At 37.7% G+C, this 18183-nt stretch overlaps 1 protein-coding gene across 1 annotated transcript in view; it reads right to left on the bottom strand.

Moving 5' to 3' along the window:
* Positions 1 to 951: 951 nt before the first annotated feature.
* The window catches only part of XPO1 (exportin 1), a 37305-nt gene continuing 20073 nt past the window's right edge, over positions 952 to 18183 (bottom strand). The window contains exons 8-25 of the mRNA XM_069850168.1: positions 17797 to 17845; positions 17592 to 17711; positions 17356 to 17484; positions 15925 to 16083; positions 13330 to 13527; positions 12599 to 12737; positions 10579 to 10760; positions 9684 to 9840; positions 9418 to 9581; positions 8467 to 8601; positions 7502 to 7685; positions 6021 to 6127; positions 5410 to 5604; positions 4248 to 4416; positions 3146 to 3280; positions 2883 to 3042; positions 2708 to 2804; positions 952 to 1998 (exon numbers count right to left, since the gene is read on the bottom strand). Coding sequence (XP_069706269.1) covers positions 1852 to 1998; positions 2708 to 2804; positions 2883 to 3042; positions 3146 to 3280; positions 4248 to 4416; positions 5410 to 5604; positions 6021 to 6127; positions 7502 to 7685; positions 8467 to 8601; positions 9418 to 9581; positions 9684 to 9840; positions 10579 to 10760; positions 12599 to 12737; positions 13330 to 13527; positions 15925 to 16083; positions 17356 to 17484; positions 17592 to 17711; positions 17797 to 17845 — 2626 coding nt within the window. The 3' untranslated portion in view covers positions 952 to 1851. The remainder of the gene's footprint in view (positions 1999 to 2707; positions 2805 to 2882; positions 3043 to 3145; positions 3281 to 4247; positions 4417 to 5409; positions 5605 to 6020; positions 6128 to 7501; positions 7686 to 8466; positions 8602 to 9417; positions 9582 to 9683; positions 9841 to 10578; positions 10761 to 12598; positions 12738 to 13329; positions 13528 to 15924; positions 16084 to 17355; positions 17485 to 17591; positions 17712 to 17796; positions 17846 to 18183) is intronic.

The raw sequence follows: 18183 nt of genomic DNA, 5'->3' as shown, positions 1-18183 counted from the left end.
ATTTTGGTAGGCTGTACTTTAAGTCCCAGCCATAAAGGGTTAGAAGAACCTTCTCTCCGAAGGTGAGCAATTGCCAGCTCACATCATTCATGTTGCCAAGTGACTGTCAAGGCAGAAGCAGCTCTGCTTTTTCGGGGTCAGCTACATAAAAGAAATTGAGAGATGTTCACAAACTGAGAGGGGCCAATACTTGGGACTGCCAACACTCTGGCCACAGCTAAATTCTACATGAACATTGCTAACTCATGCACTTCTAATTCAAAAGGAATATACAGCACAAAGTTAACTACAGTAGCCGAACTTACATAAAACATCTTCACAACTGTCTAACCTTGTTTTACAGCTCTGTATGAATCGCTATACTTTGCATCACAATAACAATCTTAAGATTAGAGACCAAATAAATGGCAAAACTTTGGAAAAGCTTAACAGCAACTGTTAGAGAACAGAGACAAGACAGAACAAAAATGGGGGGGCCAAGACTGTACACAATCTTATTGTTCATACTGCTTTCTGTATCCATATTTCATAAACCCAAAAATCATTTCAACTACAAAACTTTAGGTAGAAAAATAACTGTAGATCTTGTCTACGCATGTTATTAACATGTACTAGCATCAATTGTTTTGTCGAGATACAGTGCAATACCTCTTTGAAAGAAATTGCCAGGAGTCCAGAGAGAACAAGAGTATCTTATTCCTGGCATTTGTATAGCAAAGTAGCATGGAATAGTTATTTATGGAGGTAAGTCAGAACAGCTGCTGTACTTCCAAATGGCACCCAACTTAGTTGATGCTAATTTCAAGCACAGCCAAGGTCCTTGAGATGAGGCAAACCAGAAAGAACAGTTATCTAGACCTCAAGGAATTTTTACTATGCCTTCAGGATACAAATCTTAAATATGATCACAGTATTTTCATCCAATAAAAGAATAAGCCAAAGAAAGAAAAATAAATGTAAACCAAGTTTATTTTGCTTTTAAGTAGTGTTCTTTAAGCACTACAGCATGGTAAACAATGTAAATTAGTATAAGTCATCTCAAAAGCCAAGAGTTTTTTTTTTTTATTTTATGAGTTGTTAAAAAGATGCAGCCTATTCTAACAGGATAAATATTTTAACCATTTCACTTCGAGTTAATGAAGGCTCACAAATGAGCAACACTCCTCATTGAGGAAAACAAAAAGCTGTTGTCGACAAAGCGACAGCACACACACAAAAACAAAAGAACTGTGTAAAAATAACTAACTGTACTGTGTTCCCATACTCTTCAGAAGTTGCTTTACAATGGGATGATATGCACATGATCTTGCTGCAAACTTGCCATACAACTTGCGAATACACGTAGCCTAGCCTTACCACTCAGTCCAGAAAGCTGTTAACTGATCAAAACAAATGCAGCACTATAGTCTTCTGCTTAACAATTCTGGTTTACTCATTACCTTTTCTCCTAGACTGCAGAACAGACTAGAAAGAAAATGATCCCGAATTAAAAAATCGATACTCTTACAGGAAATTGTATTATTTTGCAATATAGTCTTTTACAAGTTACGTTTTGCCTATTTTCCCCTTAGCCACAAAATGGGCATGAAGTAGTTACTTTGAAAATGCCTTAATTTTCAACTTCATGCAAATCTAAATAAAGATGACCAAACAAAAGCTTTAACAATGGAAGGATATTTCACAGAAAATTTCTTATACAAAAAAAACACATAAGAAAAAGGGCCACTAGGTGACATTTTAATTTACAAATTGGCATCATTTTGGTCAACAAATATCCAAGTGCTGTTTTCTTCTATCACAACAAAGTAGCTGTACAGAAAGAAAACTGCAAAACTTGTTTTATTATTTTTTTTAATCACACATCTCCTCAGGAATTTCATGTGGATTAAGGATGCCAGGTACAGACATCTGAAGTTTATGCTTCTCCTCTTGAGCCTGCCGAAGGGCTGTTTCTCTTTCCTCCAAGAATAAGTCTGATGTGTCTTCACCTGCAAATTCCTGTATAATTCATACAAAGTCATTAGTTTATTGTCAAATGCTTCAGGCAGACTAATAAGCTTCCCAAATCCAGAATGATACAGAAAACATCTTCCCTTCGCACTCCTGGGCAGGTTATTTATTTGCTGGTTTTTCTTCTGCTTCTAAGGTCAGAACTGATATAAAGGAACGCAAAATATTTTAAGATTTTCACTCTGTGTTACAAAGCAAGATACTGCAGTAACAAAGCAGTGGGAGGATATCACCATTAAAGGAGTATCATTTCAGTTTTGCCTGATGACTGCAGTCTCACAACTAATTAACAGACTTTTTCCTACAGTCTTCCTGAATTCTAGCATCTTCAGAAAAATAAAAAGCGTAGCAAGTTTCAAAACATGTCCCAAGCAGAACTGAAGCAAAACCTGGTTAAAAATCAACTTGCTTTATTTCCCATTAGGTTAAGTTTTGCAGCCATCTTGGCCACAGGAATTGTGTGCGTCAAGCACAAGTGATGACATTTAAGCCCAGTTTAAGAAATGAAATCACACTGAAATAGATTATATGAAAGGGCAGTCACGCAAGCCCTGTGATCAAGTTCTTGCTACATTTTAAAAAGCTGCAAAGTAACTTGTATCTCTGAAACAAACACTGAATAAAGGCTGTTCCTTTTCCAACAGTATCATCTTGCTAACTCATTTTTAATTTCTTGAAAAAATCCCTTCACACATACCTTTATTTGGACAAGGAAATCCCTTAGGTGTTCCTTGAAGGCAGGAATATCCTGGTTCAAACTGAAGAGTCCCGTTACAAACAGCTTAACCTGGGCACTAACAGTAAACACATCAGTTAGTATTTCAAGACATAAGAACCCACATGTAAGTATTGAAGAATCAGGGCACACTTACTCTTGCAGGTGAGGAAATGCAGATTTGAGAAGATTAGCCACATACTCCTGAATAAACACTTGGTTGTTCACTGGATTCCCTGGGTTTAATGGAGTACTTATTTTTCCCTCTTCTACCAAGTTGAACATATACGCAAGGATCGATGCATGCATTGTCAAACCTGAATAGATCAAAGTTACACAAATGCAATTATTATTCAGAAGAGGATGTGTAACATTGGTTCAACTGTTTTCACCACCTGGCTGGCACATGTGCATTCTTACCAGCAGTGTGCGACGTGTCTGTTACAACTGAGAAAATGTGCTGGAGGATATCACAGAAATACGTCTGATAGAAACTCTGGGCAGCAGTCTCCTCTTGCGCAACATTCTGTAGTAGAGTATAAAGTATCTGAAGTCCTGGAAAATATACATTTTAAAACTAAGTTAGCAACAGAACAATTATGAAACCTCTGGCATATTTTTGCTTTTTCTGAAAAAATACAGAACACCCATGAAGTTCTAGTAAAAACCAAAAAGACAAGTACTACACATGCAGTGATTTTCTCAGACAGCCACTAGGGGGCTACAGCCACATTCACACAGCACCTTTATTTTATTGCATTATGAGATGACAGCAGCATAAAAATCCAATCATATCGCTTTAACTTGTACTAATAAAGGTGAGAGAAACCCTCCACCAAAAAAAAGTGTTTGCTAATGTAGAAAGAAAAAGGTTTTATTTTTCAGAACTACACAAAAACTATTTAGATTACTTTACTAGGTGAAATGCTACTGAAAGGTATCTTCGTCTCCACCCTTTCCAAACACTGCAACAAGACAACTGGCTAAAAACTAAGTGGCTTCACAACAATATTTTTATCCACCAGTCAAGATAGTGCACTAAGCCCACAATCTTGAAAAATAATATTTTTAGAATTGAAGGCTTCTATATAGCCTCCCCTAAGACCATGAGTTCAGCCCAACCCTCACCCACTTTCCTGCTTGACTTTTCATGCTAGTTGCGAACAACTCTTACTGAGGTGCTAAGTCAAACACTCCAGAACAGAGATATAACACCGGTTTTATCAGCCGTTCAGCCATTTCAGAAAAGCGCAAGCCCTCACGTGGAAAAAGAGAGCAGGCAGAAACTGTATCAGTGCTCTTACAGCAACGAGAGTGAAACAGCATCCATGTATTTCAGCCCATTAACCTCGCTGACAACGTGAAGCCAAGACAAAATATTATTCTTGTGCAAACACAGTACAAAATTGTGTTACTGGAATACTCTGACTAAAGAAAAACATGCAAGAAAACAACATTCTACAAAAAAAAAAACCAAACTCGATATTAGAAACTGCATGTGTTATTAAACACTTTCATTTACCTGTATCTGCAACGTTTCTCATTGTATGTTTGAAAGCCCAAATAATAGAATCCAAAACAAGTTTGAACTGTGCAGGTGGAATGGCCAGGAACGCTGGGAAGCAATGAGAATTTACAGCTTGGAGTAGCAAGAAAAAGTTTGTTCTATGTTCAGGATATTCTTCAAAGTCCTAGAAGAAGAGGAGTGGTGGTAAAAAAAAAAAAACACTTCAAGTTTCCTGAACATCAATCGTAAGATCTTCTGTTCAGCAGAGCGAGACCACGACTGACAAAGAACAGCATTTAGACCTCAAGTTTAAAATGACCTTAAATGCAAAGGCTGTATTCTTCAGTGAACTTCCCCCCTTGATTTTCCCCACCAGAGCTCGATAACCCACGCTTTAGAGTTATAAGGCACCAACAGGCCGAGTCGCATTTTGTCAGCACAGAACCCGAATCACCACTCAGACCCACAGATCAACAAACGGCTGGTTTTAACACTGGCTAAGCACATGCGCTGCTACAGGGGTGCGGTTTGTAGTTGCACCCCATTCCAAGTAGCACTAATTTAGCTGGTAGTGCTCGAGTGTTGTACCGATGCATAACTGCACAAGAACTGCATTTACTGAGAAAATACTCAAAATGACTGACCAGCAGTTATATTCATGAATTGTGAAGATTTATGGCTTTTAGCAATTAGTCCTACATTGACATTTGACTGAAGCATATTTCTGTTTCCAAAAGCACAACATTCCAAGTCCCCAGAACAGAAGAAAAATCACTAATGCCTTAAATTGAGAGCTAAACAGAAAATTCACAGGCCATGAGCTTCAAGACATTCAACCAGGCAGCCAGACTACAAAATAAGTGTGTTCATTTGAGCAGAAATTTCCCTAAGTGCCGCAAATGCTTAGTGAATGCAAAAAAAGTAGGGAAATTACCCAAAAGACACCACATATGGAAGCGATATTCACAGAAAGAAGGCATGAACCCCTGTTAAACATCCATAAAGTGAAAGCTGCCTAACCCCACATTCACTGCATACTGCCTCCCTTCACTCCAAGAAAAGGATATCTTTCGCTTAGACATGCACCAACAGCCAAGCCCAGGACTCTTATAAAACCCCACTGTTTTTGTCTTCAGTCACTAGGGAGATGCCTTAATCAAAGTTTAAACAGAAATACCTTGTTGATCATATTCAACGTGCACTCAAAAACAGCATCAAATATCTGAGGTATTTCAGCAGTGATGTGTGCACCCAGCTTGTTTACAATGATAGCCATGGTACTGAGCACTTCAGGTTCTCTCGCGGCTGGGACGTTTCTCTGATAGTCAATCAGAACAGCATCCAACAAGGGAGGAACAAAGTTTTCAGCTACCTGATTGAAAAAGAAAGCCATGGTTATACCAATGCAGTTCTCAAACAGCCTCTAGAATACAGTTTACAGCAAAGTTCACTGTTTTGTTACAGGTGATGCTTTTCCTGAGGAAGCTGAAATACATTACCCTTACATAAACTCACCACCCTCTGTTTCCATCCAGCACAGCTTTCAATAGGTTTCTCTTCAACCTCCTCAAGTCCCTCCAAGATTATTCACAGCTAAAAATTAATTAACTCAAGTATCTCAAACATAGCTCAGGCTTACCTCTGTATGACCATACTCTCTCCTTTAAGTTTTGCAGACCTCCTGAATCAAGTTGCTGCGACCAACTGATTCAGTGAACAACAGAACAGCTCTTGATTTCTTCCTAATTCTGTCTTACAAGTTAACTGTATGAAATAAAATCTACTTACCATCTGAGGATCATTGGACCTGCTCACCCAGCCAGAAATCAGTTTTAAGGTTTCCCTTTTTACAGTCCTCATACTTCTAATCAAGGGCTGCTTTGTTACCATCTCACCTGAAAAGTTTAAAATCTTCAGTTAATAAGATAAGGTGTAATAAAAAAACCCAAAACTTATACAGATTCTATGCAACAGAAAATGCTCGATTTTTATATCCCTAAAAAGACTATCTGCCCATTCAGGCTCCATAGGTCCAAGCACCCTAAGATACAGTAGTCAAAAAGTCGCATCTGGTTTGTCAAGTAAGGGAAATCTTGCATATTCACTTATGTTCCCGGACTGAGCTTGCACTTGGTCCTCATTAAGTGATGGGGCGAGAACAAGAGACTTCCTGATTTCATCTAAGAGAAATAATCTTTCCACTTGTCTTTGTGTGTAAAGTACACAGTTCTCCTTAAAAAGGCCTTACACCCTTAGTTCAGTTTCTCATCAGTGAAACCTGATCTAGTTATCTGGACAGCCATATGACCATTCTAGTACATGCACAGGAAAACCTGAGAGTGCCATCAAGACAAGGAAGGTTAGATTGCTCATGCTGGCAACAGAGCCAGTTGTGAAACCATGCACCGAGGAAACTGCAATCACAGTAATTGCTGATCAAGTAGCACATCAGGGCTACAGTCCTGGCAACTGTCTCTTAAAAAAAAGACACTGCTTCTGACAGCAAATGCTGACATCAGAGCTGCAGCACCAAAAGCTATTGATTTCTCAAGTCAAATTTATTCTGAATTCCAAGAAGCTACTTCAAGGTCAACCAGCCACTTGGTTACCAAGTTTTACTTAGCATACACATTTCCCAATATCGTCTGCAATGGCAAGAAAACTGGTCACAAGACAGAATCTAATTACTGACTCATTTAATCTTGTAATGAACTACTAGAGAAGCACATGTTCCTGAGATACCATAAGCTCCAATTAATTTAGTGAAAAAAAGGTTAGGCAATTGATAGTTCCTTCTCAATAATTGCAAGCCCAGTTTATCATGACTTGCAGTCACCTTCACTAAAGCTGTAATAAAGCTATTTACTAGCCCAGAACTGTACCCAAAGCCCTGCAAATAGCTTTTGAAAAAGTGAACGAGATTCCATTTATATTTTTGTCTTTTCATATTCAAAACTAGAGTACACTAAAAGAACACACACTAAAACTGTGTCTCAGCAAGATGTCTATTAATTCTAAGTTACCACCTATGGTGTTTTGCATCTTTATCCTAAACTTTCTCATTTAGAGGTGTTTTTCCCTCCCTTTAAAATTACCAGTTCTTTATTTGAGTAAAACATCTGGTACCTAAAACAAGCACTTTGAGTCACTGTTTGGGAAAATGAAGAGTAAGATGAACACGGTAAAATTAACCTACTTGGAAAGTACTTTGAAATCTGATGACAAAGTGCTTAATCACCACTTGCAGGAAAAAACATGGAATTTCTTACCATTGGCCTGAATAGCTGCAGAAATATTTTCACTTAGGCACTTGTACACATTCAACATATCTAAATAAATTCTTCCAAGCTGAATCACAAAGGGGTGGCCAACTGCTTTACATGCTCTTACATTGGTTTTCAGAATGCTGCCAAGCTGCTTAACAGTTTCGGGATCCTTTAGAATATCAACATTCTGTTAAAAAAATAAAAGTCCATTTTTTTGTAGTGAACAAACTTGCCCTACTATCTTACATAGCATTAAAGAACATATCATTGAAATTCCCAGACTCAATATACTGCTGTTTTCTTCACGGCTCTTGCCACTATTTCTAATAGAAAGTCAGGACAGAACCTCAGTTGATTTAATTCTGCTCTTCTGTGCAAGTATTTTTACATTAAAGAGGAAGAATTAGGAAGGTGAAAATAGACAGAAGCGGTCCTCAGGAAAGGCAGCACGTTCTTGTTTTAAAAGCGAAGAGTAACTCAGGTTTTTTAAGTTTCAGGATCCCGATGAACTCCAAAAGGACCTCCTCACGCAGTGCACAACTGTCGTTCTTTAATGTGGGGGGATAAAGTTTTTCAAGAAAAACCACAAGAAGATTAAAGTAAGAATAAAGATGTACTTTAAGAGAATGACGGAAGAGAAAGGAGAAATTAATTTTAACTTTTCTGCTATTCAGAAAGAAAACCCACTTCTATGTCAGGTGAAAGGAAGCCTGGGAGAAAAGCTGTTTAAACACATTTCTGTGCAGAAATTTATCCTTTACATCAGATATTTACACCAGTATTTTGTCATTTAAGTCTTCCTTCTCAAAACACCACTTGTACTGTCATGTCAATCACTGCTTCAGCAGTCCGTCACAGTGATGCACACTTGCTGTCATGCCACATGAAAATTAAACCCTGGGTAAGAGAAATATTAAGCAGGTTTTCTTTAGCTGAACACAGAATACACTTAAAATTTATGAGCTTACTTTTGTTGCCTGTTGAATTATGCTGTCCCATACTTGATTAGGAAGCAACATGTACTTCTCTATCAGATGCTCCTGCACAGTCTGGTCTGTCTGTGCCCCAATCATATATCCCACTGCTTCATAGAATGTATGCACCTGATTGGAACAAGCACACAGGAAGGTTAAAACTAAGTAAGGAATGTTTTATACTGTTATCAACTAGCACACAGTGAAGGCTGAAGATGGGCTTCACTGTTCAAATACCTTTTCCGCTGCCTGACTTAACAAGCTCTTTCTGCATTCTTTCCTTACTTTCACCATGCATAAAACAAACCTCCATCCCTTTCCCTTCAAAGGCCGCTGTATACATCTCAGAGCCTTTCTTCATTTTGCCATCCTATCCTGAATTGAGGAAGCACAGATGACACCGTTTAACTAAACATTACCAGGCGTGTTTGAACTCTGGACTGGATTACATCACTCGTGTAAGTACCTTTATTCCACACGCCAGATCCACTCTACCTGAAGTTTCAGAATATTATTGCAACATCTCAGCATATGTCACATGTGGGCATTACTCTTACTTCATGAACTCTGCCCTTCCTAGATGTAGGTGCTTTTAGCTTGTTCCTCATACCCCTTTCAATAATACAAGAGCTATAGAAAAACTGTTCACAGTAGGATATTACTGTTCCCAAATCAGAACCACAAAATTAGATTCAGTATCTTATTCACTTGGTAAAACATTCCAGCAATCAAAATTGAAACTAAATGCACTTAAATTCTCCTTCCAAGCGTTCTAATCGAGGTCTCAGTAACGCACCCCGATTGTGCCATTTATACCATAAAATTGTCGCTAACAAGAAACTAGGGAAAATAGTTCAAGCCTAAAAAAACACAGCTACATTTCAACATGAAGTAACTTTTTTGATTAACCTTTAGGAATTATCCATGATGCAGAATTAAACATACCTGTTGTGGCTGAAGGTCACAGATGATTGTATTAATGTTGTTCAAGATTTCATCAATGAATGGCATGACCTCTCCCACTTGAACCTGAACAAAGTGTCGGCGGCATTTTTGTGCTATTTTGATGAAGGTATCACAAGCCATATCCTGGACACCATCGTGGGTTTCTAAATCAAACCAAGTCAGTTACTGCTTTGTATTTTTCCCCATACATAGGCATGCACGGGCACAAAAAAAAATTAAACAGCAAGTCAAAACTAGATAATTACCATGCATAAATTCGAACAGCTTGTTGACTACTGTCTTCAAGAATTTCCAGTGAGCTCTCAAAAACCGTGGGTATTGACCTACTATATACATTATATTTGATGCAATAATGGCTTTATTGTCTTTTCCTCGCTTTTGTTCACAGAGCCCCAGGAGATCCTACAACAAAGCATAGTTTTATGTTTCTCTCCAAGTTTGTCTAGTTCCAATTAAAAGCACTGCAAGACAAAGGATAAAAAAACAAACCCCACCAAAAGTAAAAAAAAAAAAACCCACCAAGCCGCAAACAAAACCCCCAGGTGGGCTAAGATTGGGGTGGTGTGCAATTATTTAAGTTCCAACCAAACCAGGAACACCGCATTTTCAACTACAGAATCTCCATTTTGAATATAACTACAAATTTCTACAAGTCTCAGTGTTCAATAGTGACCAAGCAGTTGATATCAATATAGATTCAACATAAGACAGAAGAAATTAAACAAAGTCTTCTGAATGAATTCTATGGCTCATTAAAGTCAGGTCCATTATTCTTGTGAAAAACACTTCGTTCATGCACACCTTTAAAGAAACTCACTTCGAACGATGAGTATTTGGAAAACAGCAAAATAGCAGGGTGCTAGCTAGTAAAAAATGTGTTATTACACCACTCTCCTTTATTTCATTAGCAATCCCTTTCCATCTCTTCTGCACCCCCAAAGAAAAACACTTCATCATAAATTAAATTAAATTCTGTGCCTGAAATTTTCACCATGAAAAGACTATTTGCATTAATGCATTCTTCATAGCCAAGGAATTTATCAGCCTTCATTAAGAACATATAGCAGCATTTTTTAAGCCTAAGTTTCTTCAGCATAAACTACAAAGTGTGACAAAGCTGTTCGTTTTACACTGTGATACCTTAATTACTGTAACAAGGAATCTTTTTTCATCTTCTTCATGCATCGCGCCACTGATTGAGCCTATAGCCCAACACAGGGTATTCAAATTTTTCCATGACCATTCTGTCCCGTTCACTTGATTGTGAAGTTTTTCAGTCATAATTCGTTCTGTGTCTGCATAATCCAGATGCGTAAGATAGACTGAAAAATATTTAAAAGGCACATTTTAAAGCAACAACCTGGATCACCACTCCACAAAGTTATATTTGTTGTTAAAAAAAAAGACAATCAAATCATTAGGTAAAGCCCAATGCTTCTTTCCTGAACTCGTCACAGAACGAGCTAAAAATTTAAACGCAAATTTGTTACAACTATATTTTAAAGACTGACAAACAATTTTGTTGAGAATCTATGATTGTTCCAAGGGATTTCAGCAAAACACCACATGCAAGCGATATGACAAGTCTAAATAATGAATGTCTCGCATACCAGTCAAATCAGTTAAGTTGCTAAGTTAAGTTATTAACAAAAGGCACTCGTATGTGTGGTGTACAGGGAATGGGACTGGCAACCTGTGGGGGACATTATACAATCAAGTTAATCAATTTTATTCTGCTCTTTATTTCAGTGTCATTAAGCCTGTTGGTTGCAATAACCACCAGTGAAGCGGAGATGGTACTCCCAAATGAGTCTAGGTGGGAATACATTTGCATCATTCCCCAATAGGATTAGTGTCTCCAATATAAAATTCTAAATCCCAAGTCAAAAAGCAGCTTAAGGCCAGATTCAGAAACAGATTTTGACTGTGTCATAGAATATAGATTCCACTACCTTATAGCTTTTCAATAAAAAGAGAGAATTTTAGAGATAATACACTATGAGCAACTTAAAACCAGAACACTAAAAAAATCTGCATTTCCATGTAAATAACCTTGTATCTGGAAATATGACTAATGCTCAGGACATGCAGTAATAATTTTAATACAGTAAATTAAGCATTTAATGCAATAAAACAGAACAAAAAAATAACATTCCATATGGAAAGATATCAAAATGATAATATAATGCTGGCTGTATCTGGATCACGAGTACATAGGTGGGGGGAAAAAACCCCCACACACGCTTTGCATCACACAGCTTTCTTCCTCCCGTCGTAGTTTGTAAGCCTAGTATAACACCCAGTGTTACTTAAAGGATTTACATTTGATAGAAAAATAATTAACATTTACTATCCTAAATGTGTGGTAACTCCAATCCCTGCCCTGCCCCTTGAAGTTGCAGTTAGGACTCTGAATTTTTTTTTATCGCTACAACATTTAGGGACTATCAATTCACTGATAAAACAGTCACAGATGAACATGAGACTTCCAAAGGTAACTACGCTAGTATACACAGGAAAAATAAAATACATTGGCTACATTTAATGCTACAGAAATACTGATTCTGATGTTCTTCAGTGTGCTCACAGCCTTTGAGGTTTTTTCTACGTGACATGTAACTAATTGCAGTGTTTGTACTTTCAGTCAAGGTCATTATAAGACCTCAGCACTAACTTTGTACAAGTTTTTTGAAACTGAAGTTCTGGCCAGAATTTTGTATTTTAGAAGTATTACAAAACAATTTTTAAAAGTATTCAGAAGACTGAAGGAAGAAATAAAGTTTGCTGAGAAATGCTTGGTCTGCAGAAGACAAACCACAAGTGAAAGAATAACCAGCAAGTCAGAAAATCCTTCAAATTTAACAGGTTTCTGACAAAATCAAGGTTTCATTCTATCTGAAACATTTTGGTAAAGCCGTTGTTCAATGGGAAAAGACAAGGGACAAAAAGTAGCGTATTACTATTTTAACAAGTCACACAACACTACATGCTTAAAACAGGAAACTTCAGACAATACTGTCTCGCCCTCTTTCAAGTCTGAATGACTCCTTACTGACCATCATTTTGCCAACACAATGATTCAGCCAACGTTCTGTAACATGCATGCTGCTGACACGGCTGCACAGACCTGCAGCACGACAACACCAGCGAGAACACTTACCCAATGTTTCTCTCATATTTTTATATAAGTTTATGGAATCTGTATCCTTCATGAATTCTCGTACTACTTCCCCTTGATCATTTTCCACAACTAGGACTTCTTCAGGTTTCGCCATACGGCTAACCATAAGCAATCGAACCTGTATGTGGCAAAGGAAAGTTAAAACTGAATCAAAATGTAACACGAAAAGACAGGCACAGCTCCACAAGTGTTTCCAGAGCACTCTGGTCAGGCAGTCTGACCCATATATAGGATTTATCCAGCTCCTCATGAGATTAACTCACGTTAAGATTGTACACAGACATGTTAACTAAAAAGCCATTAAGAACAGAGCCTGCTGATTTTCTCCATGAACAAGCTGAGTAGTTAAAAACAAAACAAAACCACAAACCAAAAACAACGAACCCCAAACTATGAAGTATACTTTCTAGAGCCTCGAAGCGCACATGTAACATTAGCAGTCTTCGAAGATCATTTTTTCCCAGAAACACACCTCTTTTCCTTCCCCTGTAACATTCCAGCCTTTATCTGTTTAAAGGAACACTTAAGTCTTACATTTGTACTAAGTATCTTAACAGAACTGAAATGCAATACATTAAATACCTACAGTTGAATCAATTACCACCTACTCAAAACAAGTTTTCTTATGTCACCTCTTACAGGAAGTAAAATCTCTACAGTTACGAACAGCATCTAAATCTTTATGGTATCATTATGTAAGAATGGACTACCTTGGACAATACAGGCAAATAAAGCTGTCTCCTTGGAGGAACATCAAAGTGTTGACTTCCCGAAAGCAGTGGAGAGGCAGATGTTGAAAACGGACTTTCCCTGTAGAGCTCTGCAGCTAAATGATTCCAATATTCAAGACAAATCTTGAAAATCTCTGTTTCTTCAACTTCTGACACCAATAGCATATAATGAAGAGCCTGGAAAAGTGTAGTTTTAATGTGTCATTGCTAATTATTTCTGTAGATAAAGCCACACTGCTTCAGGTTCAGTTATCCAAATACCGATAAAGTGCCAAGTGAACATAAAAGTCAAGAACAAGAGACATGAACATTGCAATGACATTAGCACAAGCCAGACTCCTGACCAGCAGAGCAACTCAAAATCAAAGTGCCCCCGGACTACTGTTACTTTCAAAGTGTGTATCAATTCTTAAATCTAAAGTAGCCTAAAGACACCTTTAGAAATGCCACAACGAAATACACCCGTTTGTAAATTATCAGACAGCCTCTGGTGCTTCTGCAAGGCATTTTGTTTTAGAGCCTCAAAAAACTCTCTCACAGCAATGACTGCTGTTGTCAAAACTTATACTTTGTTCTAGATCCCTATACCCTGAGGAACTGAACGCAACCATCACAGCCACACCTCTTGCTTGCTTCCCACAGAAGCCATCTACCAGAACATTTCCCATTTCTTCAGTGACGCAACACAGCCACAGCAGGCTGAGGAGGGAAGGCCACAGATGCACTTCTGACAGACTGAGATGCCAACACAGAAATTGGAACTATACTGCCCATCATTTTTTGCCTAGCCTCTTTTTCAGTCCCCTGGTGAAAGATACCAAAGCAATAGTCCACTAGTGAACAAAGAAATAATGAAATCTGAAGAAGTTTTCATCACCTGGGTACTACAGCAACTCACAAGCATTTTAGCCAGTAAAGAGCTGATTCAGCATCTGCATTTACAATGTCAAGAGAGGGATTTAAAACCACCATATGCTAATCTTATACGCATAAATTTTTCTTGGTAATTTCACTTGGAATAACTTATGTAGCTTCCTTCAGTAGCCTACACAGATCCAATGCATCCCTGGAAGAATTTCGTAAAATCTGACACATCATAAGTGCAGGTTTAGAATGAAAGAGCTTTTAAAAGTAACCACTTAACTACATTCTGTTACGCGGCAACTTATAAAATTGAAATTTGCAAGGATTTTAGGCTGGCCTTTGTAAAACATTTCAACCTGTCCTACAACACTGTCTTCTGGATTGAGCTTTGTAGATGTCAGTTTTAAACAAAAATTTAGCACTGTTAGAATTATTACACAGGCCTTCCTAATAAAGCCTCAACATAGGTAGCAACTTGAGCCATGCTCACCCAATTTACAGTTCCTGAATAACCTATGATTTTATATTTGAAACCAACTTAGTAATACAAGTTTTTTGTAGAGGGATACCTCCAGAAGCAATGCACTGGGAATACTCCCTGGAAAATGGACTAGAACTCAGATGGACATATCGGGCTACAGCTAATCCACCTGCAAGATGTAGTTTCCCTTCCCAACAGGTCAGTACTCAGGAGAGCACTAGCAAAAGAAGTCACCACAGAACAGCTCACCCTCAGCAAAACTTTTACTCACAATTAAAAACACAACTGAAAAATTCGTGATCAAGCCCCACTACGGTATGAGGTAGTAACTTGAGTGTTTAGTGGTCACCTACAATTTAAGCCTTTCCAATCCTTCACTCTTAACTGAATTTCCAGTATTTTCCACAGATCGCAGTGGTTTTGACAGTGAAGTTGGACTTTACTGTAGAACTGAAAAGAATGCAGCAGTCTCCAAGAAAAGAAGGTAATAAGCAGAGAAGAAGGACAACTGTAAATGTTATTTCTCATCAACTGGTAACTGGTAAGACAGCTGGTAATTGAGACCCACAGGTCATCCTCCAAGATCAGCAATACTACCAGAAAGCATGCACAGTTATTTGGTAGAGCTCTGACATTAAACGTGACTGGCAGAGAGAGACTTTATTAGATAGCAACAGAGTATAATCCTTGAAGACTGTATTTAAAACCTTTCCCTTAAACTTTAAAAAGGGCAAATTAGGCAAGAAGCTCTGCCAGGATGGAAGTGCTGAACATGTGCTGTACCCTAGAAACTAGCCCTGAGCGCTGAATAAAAACATAACTGAGCTGGCTTTCATCAGTCTGTGTAGAGCATCAGAGTTAAAGCCATGAGATTTAAACAGAAAATATGGTATGTAAAGACCTATTGAAAAAGAATGCATGAATTTTCAAGCAGTATTTAACACTTTCAAGGAGCAACAAGTTATAACACGGAGACAGACATATATGTGATCCTATACTAACTAATAGGATGCCTGAACACAGAATACCAGTGAAACATATAGGAAACAAAAATCTTGAATGTTTTTTTATATTCACGTGATTTACTACTTACGTGAAGGAAATGTGGTTTTTATTTTTCCTCTTACCCATATTAAATATAAAGATACAGAGACTATGCTAGTGTTTCATCCTTTGAGTATGAGAACACATTGGCTACATTTTTAACCCTGATAAACTGACCAACTTACCTCCATTAATGTTTCCCTCAGATTTAATCTTTTTTCTATAAGTTGACCGTGTTCTTTGAGGAACGTGCAGAGGAACAAACTGAGATTCTGAATGAAGTTCTGCTCATCATCTTTTCCATTTGAATACGCAAGTCGGATATTGGTATTTAGAGGAAGCATCTAATACAATACAGAGAGATAATCAAGAAATTAAAAAAAAAACAGGACCTCCTGCTTTTCATGGCATCCCCTCTTTAGAGATCTTTAATACCAAAAGTCTTAATGTTCCTTCATTTCTTTGGGGATCAAGATGGACAGGGAGGTGAAAACACAGATACAAAAGTACTGATGAACTAAACACCACCCCCCCGCCCGCCAATGGCAGCTATAAACAAGAAAAGTATCTTTTCCATCATGAACAAAAACGTGTTTGTTACCTGTTCCTAGTAACATTACGTTTCAAAACATCACATCATCATGATGTTAAAACAACAGGAAAGACCACCTCCATAATATTTAGAAATTAGCAAGAACCATGGAAGAATACTGAAACATGTTTTTCAGTAATCTTGCAGAGATCACTAGTATCACTTAAGAGATGTGCACACTTTTAAATTCTATCATTATACAAAAAACCCATTTTCAACATTATCAAGCAGTAAACAACATTCTTCAATGTCAACACTATTCAGTTACAGAGAACAAACTTTAACACTTTCGCTGCTGCCAGCTTTTGTGTGGTTTTAATTTTCTCCAGCTTCATTTTACAGAGTTAAGAGAGAATGTCACATACTTGCAAAAAATACAACAGTTTGCATCAAGTTCATATGCAACAGTCATTAAAAACCTGCAAGTTGCAAAACATGCCAAATACCCAATTTTGCATTCAACTGGCATTTTGAGGAAAAAAATCAGGCGAGGTACACTGCAATTTAGAATCAAGAGCATTATCTGTAAAAACTGAGCAAGTAACAGTCAGCTGATTAAGGTGCAAGAACAATGAGCTGCAAACATGCATACCTGACTGTGAACTGCTCAGAGGGGAATCATCAAGCTGTATGAACTTCAAGCATAGGTTCACATAACAAATGCTTTTAACAGTTTCAAAAATTAAATAGAAACCTCCATGGGTGAGGTCATCCTAGGTCTTAGGAGTCACACAGCACAAATTTTTGTCACGCCTCTTTCAGCTTTCCCCATCAGACAAGGCTGAGTGCTCAAAACACCTCTTAAATCAATCAAAGCAAATCAACACAACAGAAATACAGCTGTGATCTAGAGTCAGAAAAACACACTTGGAATGTTCCAATTGAGCCACAAATACCACTGAAGAACAACACTTGGCATATCAACAGCCCTGTAATGAATTTAAACTTGTAAACTGAACTAGGTTCTACAGAAATCGTTTTTTGCAAAATCCAACAATCATAAGTAATTCATTAAAAACATTACCTGTTTTAACTGCATCATGGTCAGTGTGAAAAGTGTTACAAACTGTTCTTCATACTGACTGACACTAACACCTGCAATCTCTGTGAGGCACTTCAAAGAGACATTACGAAACATGGGAACATTTAAGAACTATTGAGAGAAGAAAAAAAAAAAAAGAGTATTACAAGAGTGTTGAACAGTAAGGTTTTTAGCAGCTTATATTTAAATTTAAAAGCCACCAATTTTTGCATGAGTACCTTGTATATTAGTGTGCTGATTAACTTGGTCTCAAATATATATCCCAGAGGAATCCAGTTCAGAAATCGCAGCAAAGTTTCCAAAGTTGCCTGAACTAAGGTAGCATTCTGGGAGTTTTCCTGTAAATGACCATTAGCATTTATGATATTGCTAGGCAGAATGGGAAAGAACATTTAAAAATATCATTAAACAAATAAGACTTACCATCACGAACTGACACAGCTGAAATATCTGAGAGAATTCATTGCACATGCTGTAAAAAAATTGTTTAAAAATTAAGCATTTCCATATTCCCAAAACTAACCTATCTACTTTAATTAAAACGTCTATGCTCACAGAAGAGGTCCAGAAGACCCAAGTCCAGGGAGGCATTCACAAGCCTCCTGGCTTTGACCAGTATTCATGACAATAATGCACATTTTCAAGTAGTTTGATGTCTGTGCCTGCAGATTCTGGGTTGGAAATACTTGCAATAAGGTAAAAATACCTGTGCACACAAACAAGTTTGGTGTCACCTAACAGTACTGCTATAAAGAAAAATCAGTAACCCACTCTGTCTCAGAAATTAAATCAGACAAGCTGTAGGCATTC

The sequence above is a fragment of the Phaenicophaeus curvirostris genome, chromosome 2 (assembly GCF_032191515.1).
Source record: "Phaenicophaeus curvirostris isolate KB17595 chromosome 2, BPBGC_Pcur_1.0, whole genome shotgun sequence".
Lineage (NCBI taxonomy): Eukaryota > Metazoa > Chordata > Aves > Cuculiformes > Cuculidae > Phaenicophaeus > Phaenicophaeus curvirostris.
This window is presented reverse-complemented; position numbering and strand designations above follow the sequence as displayed.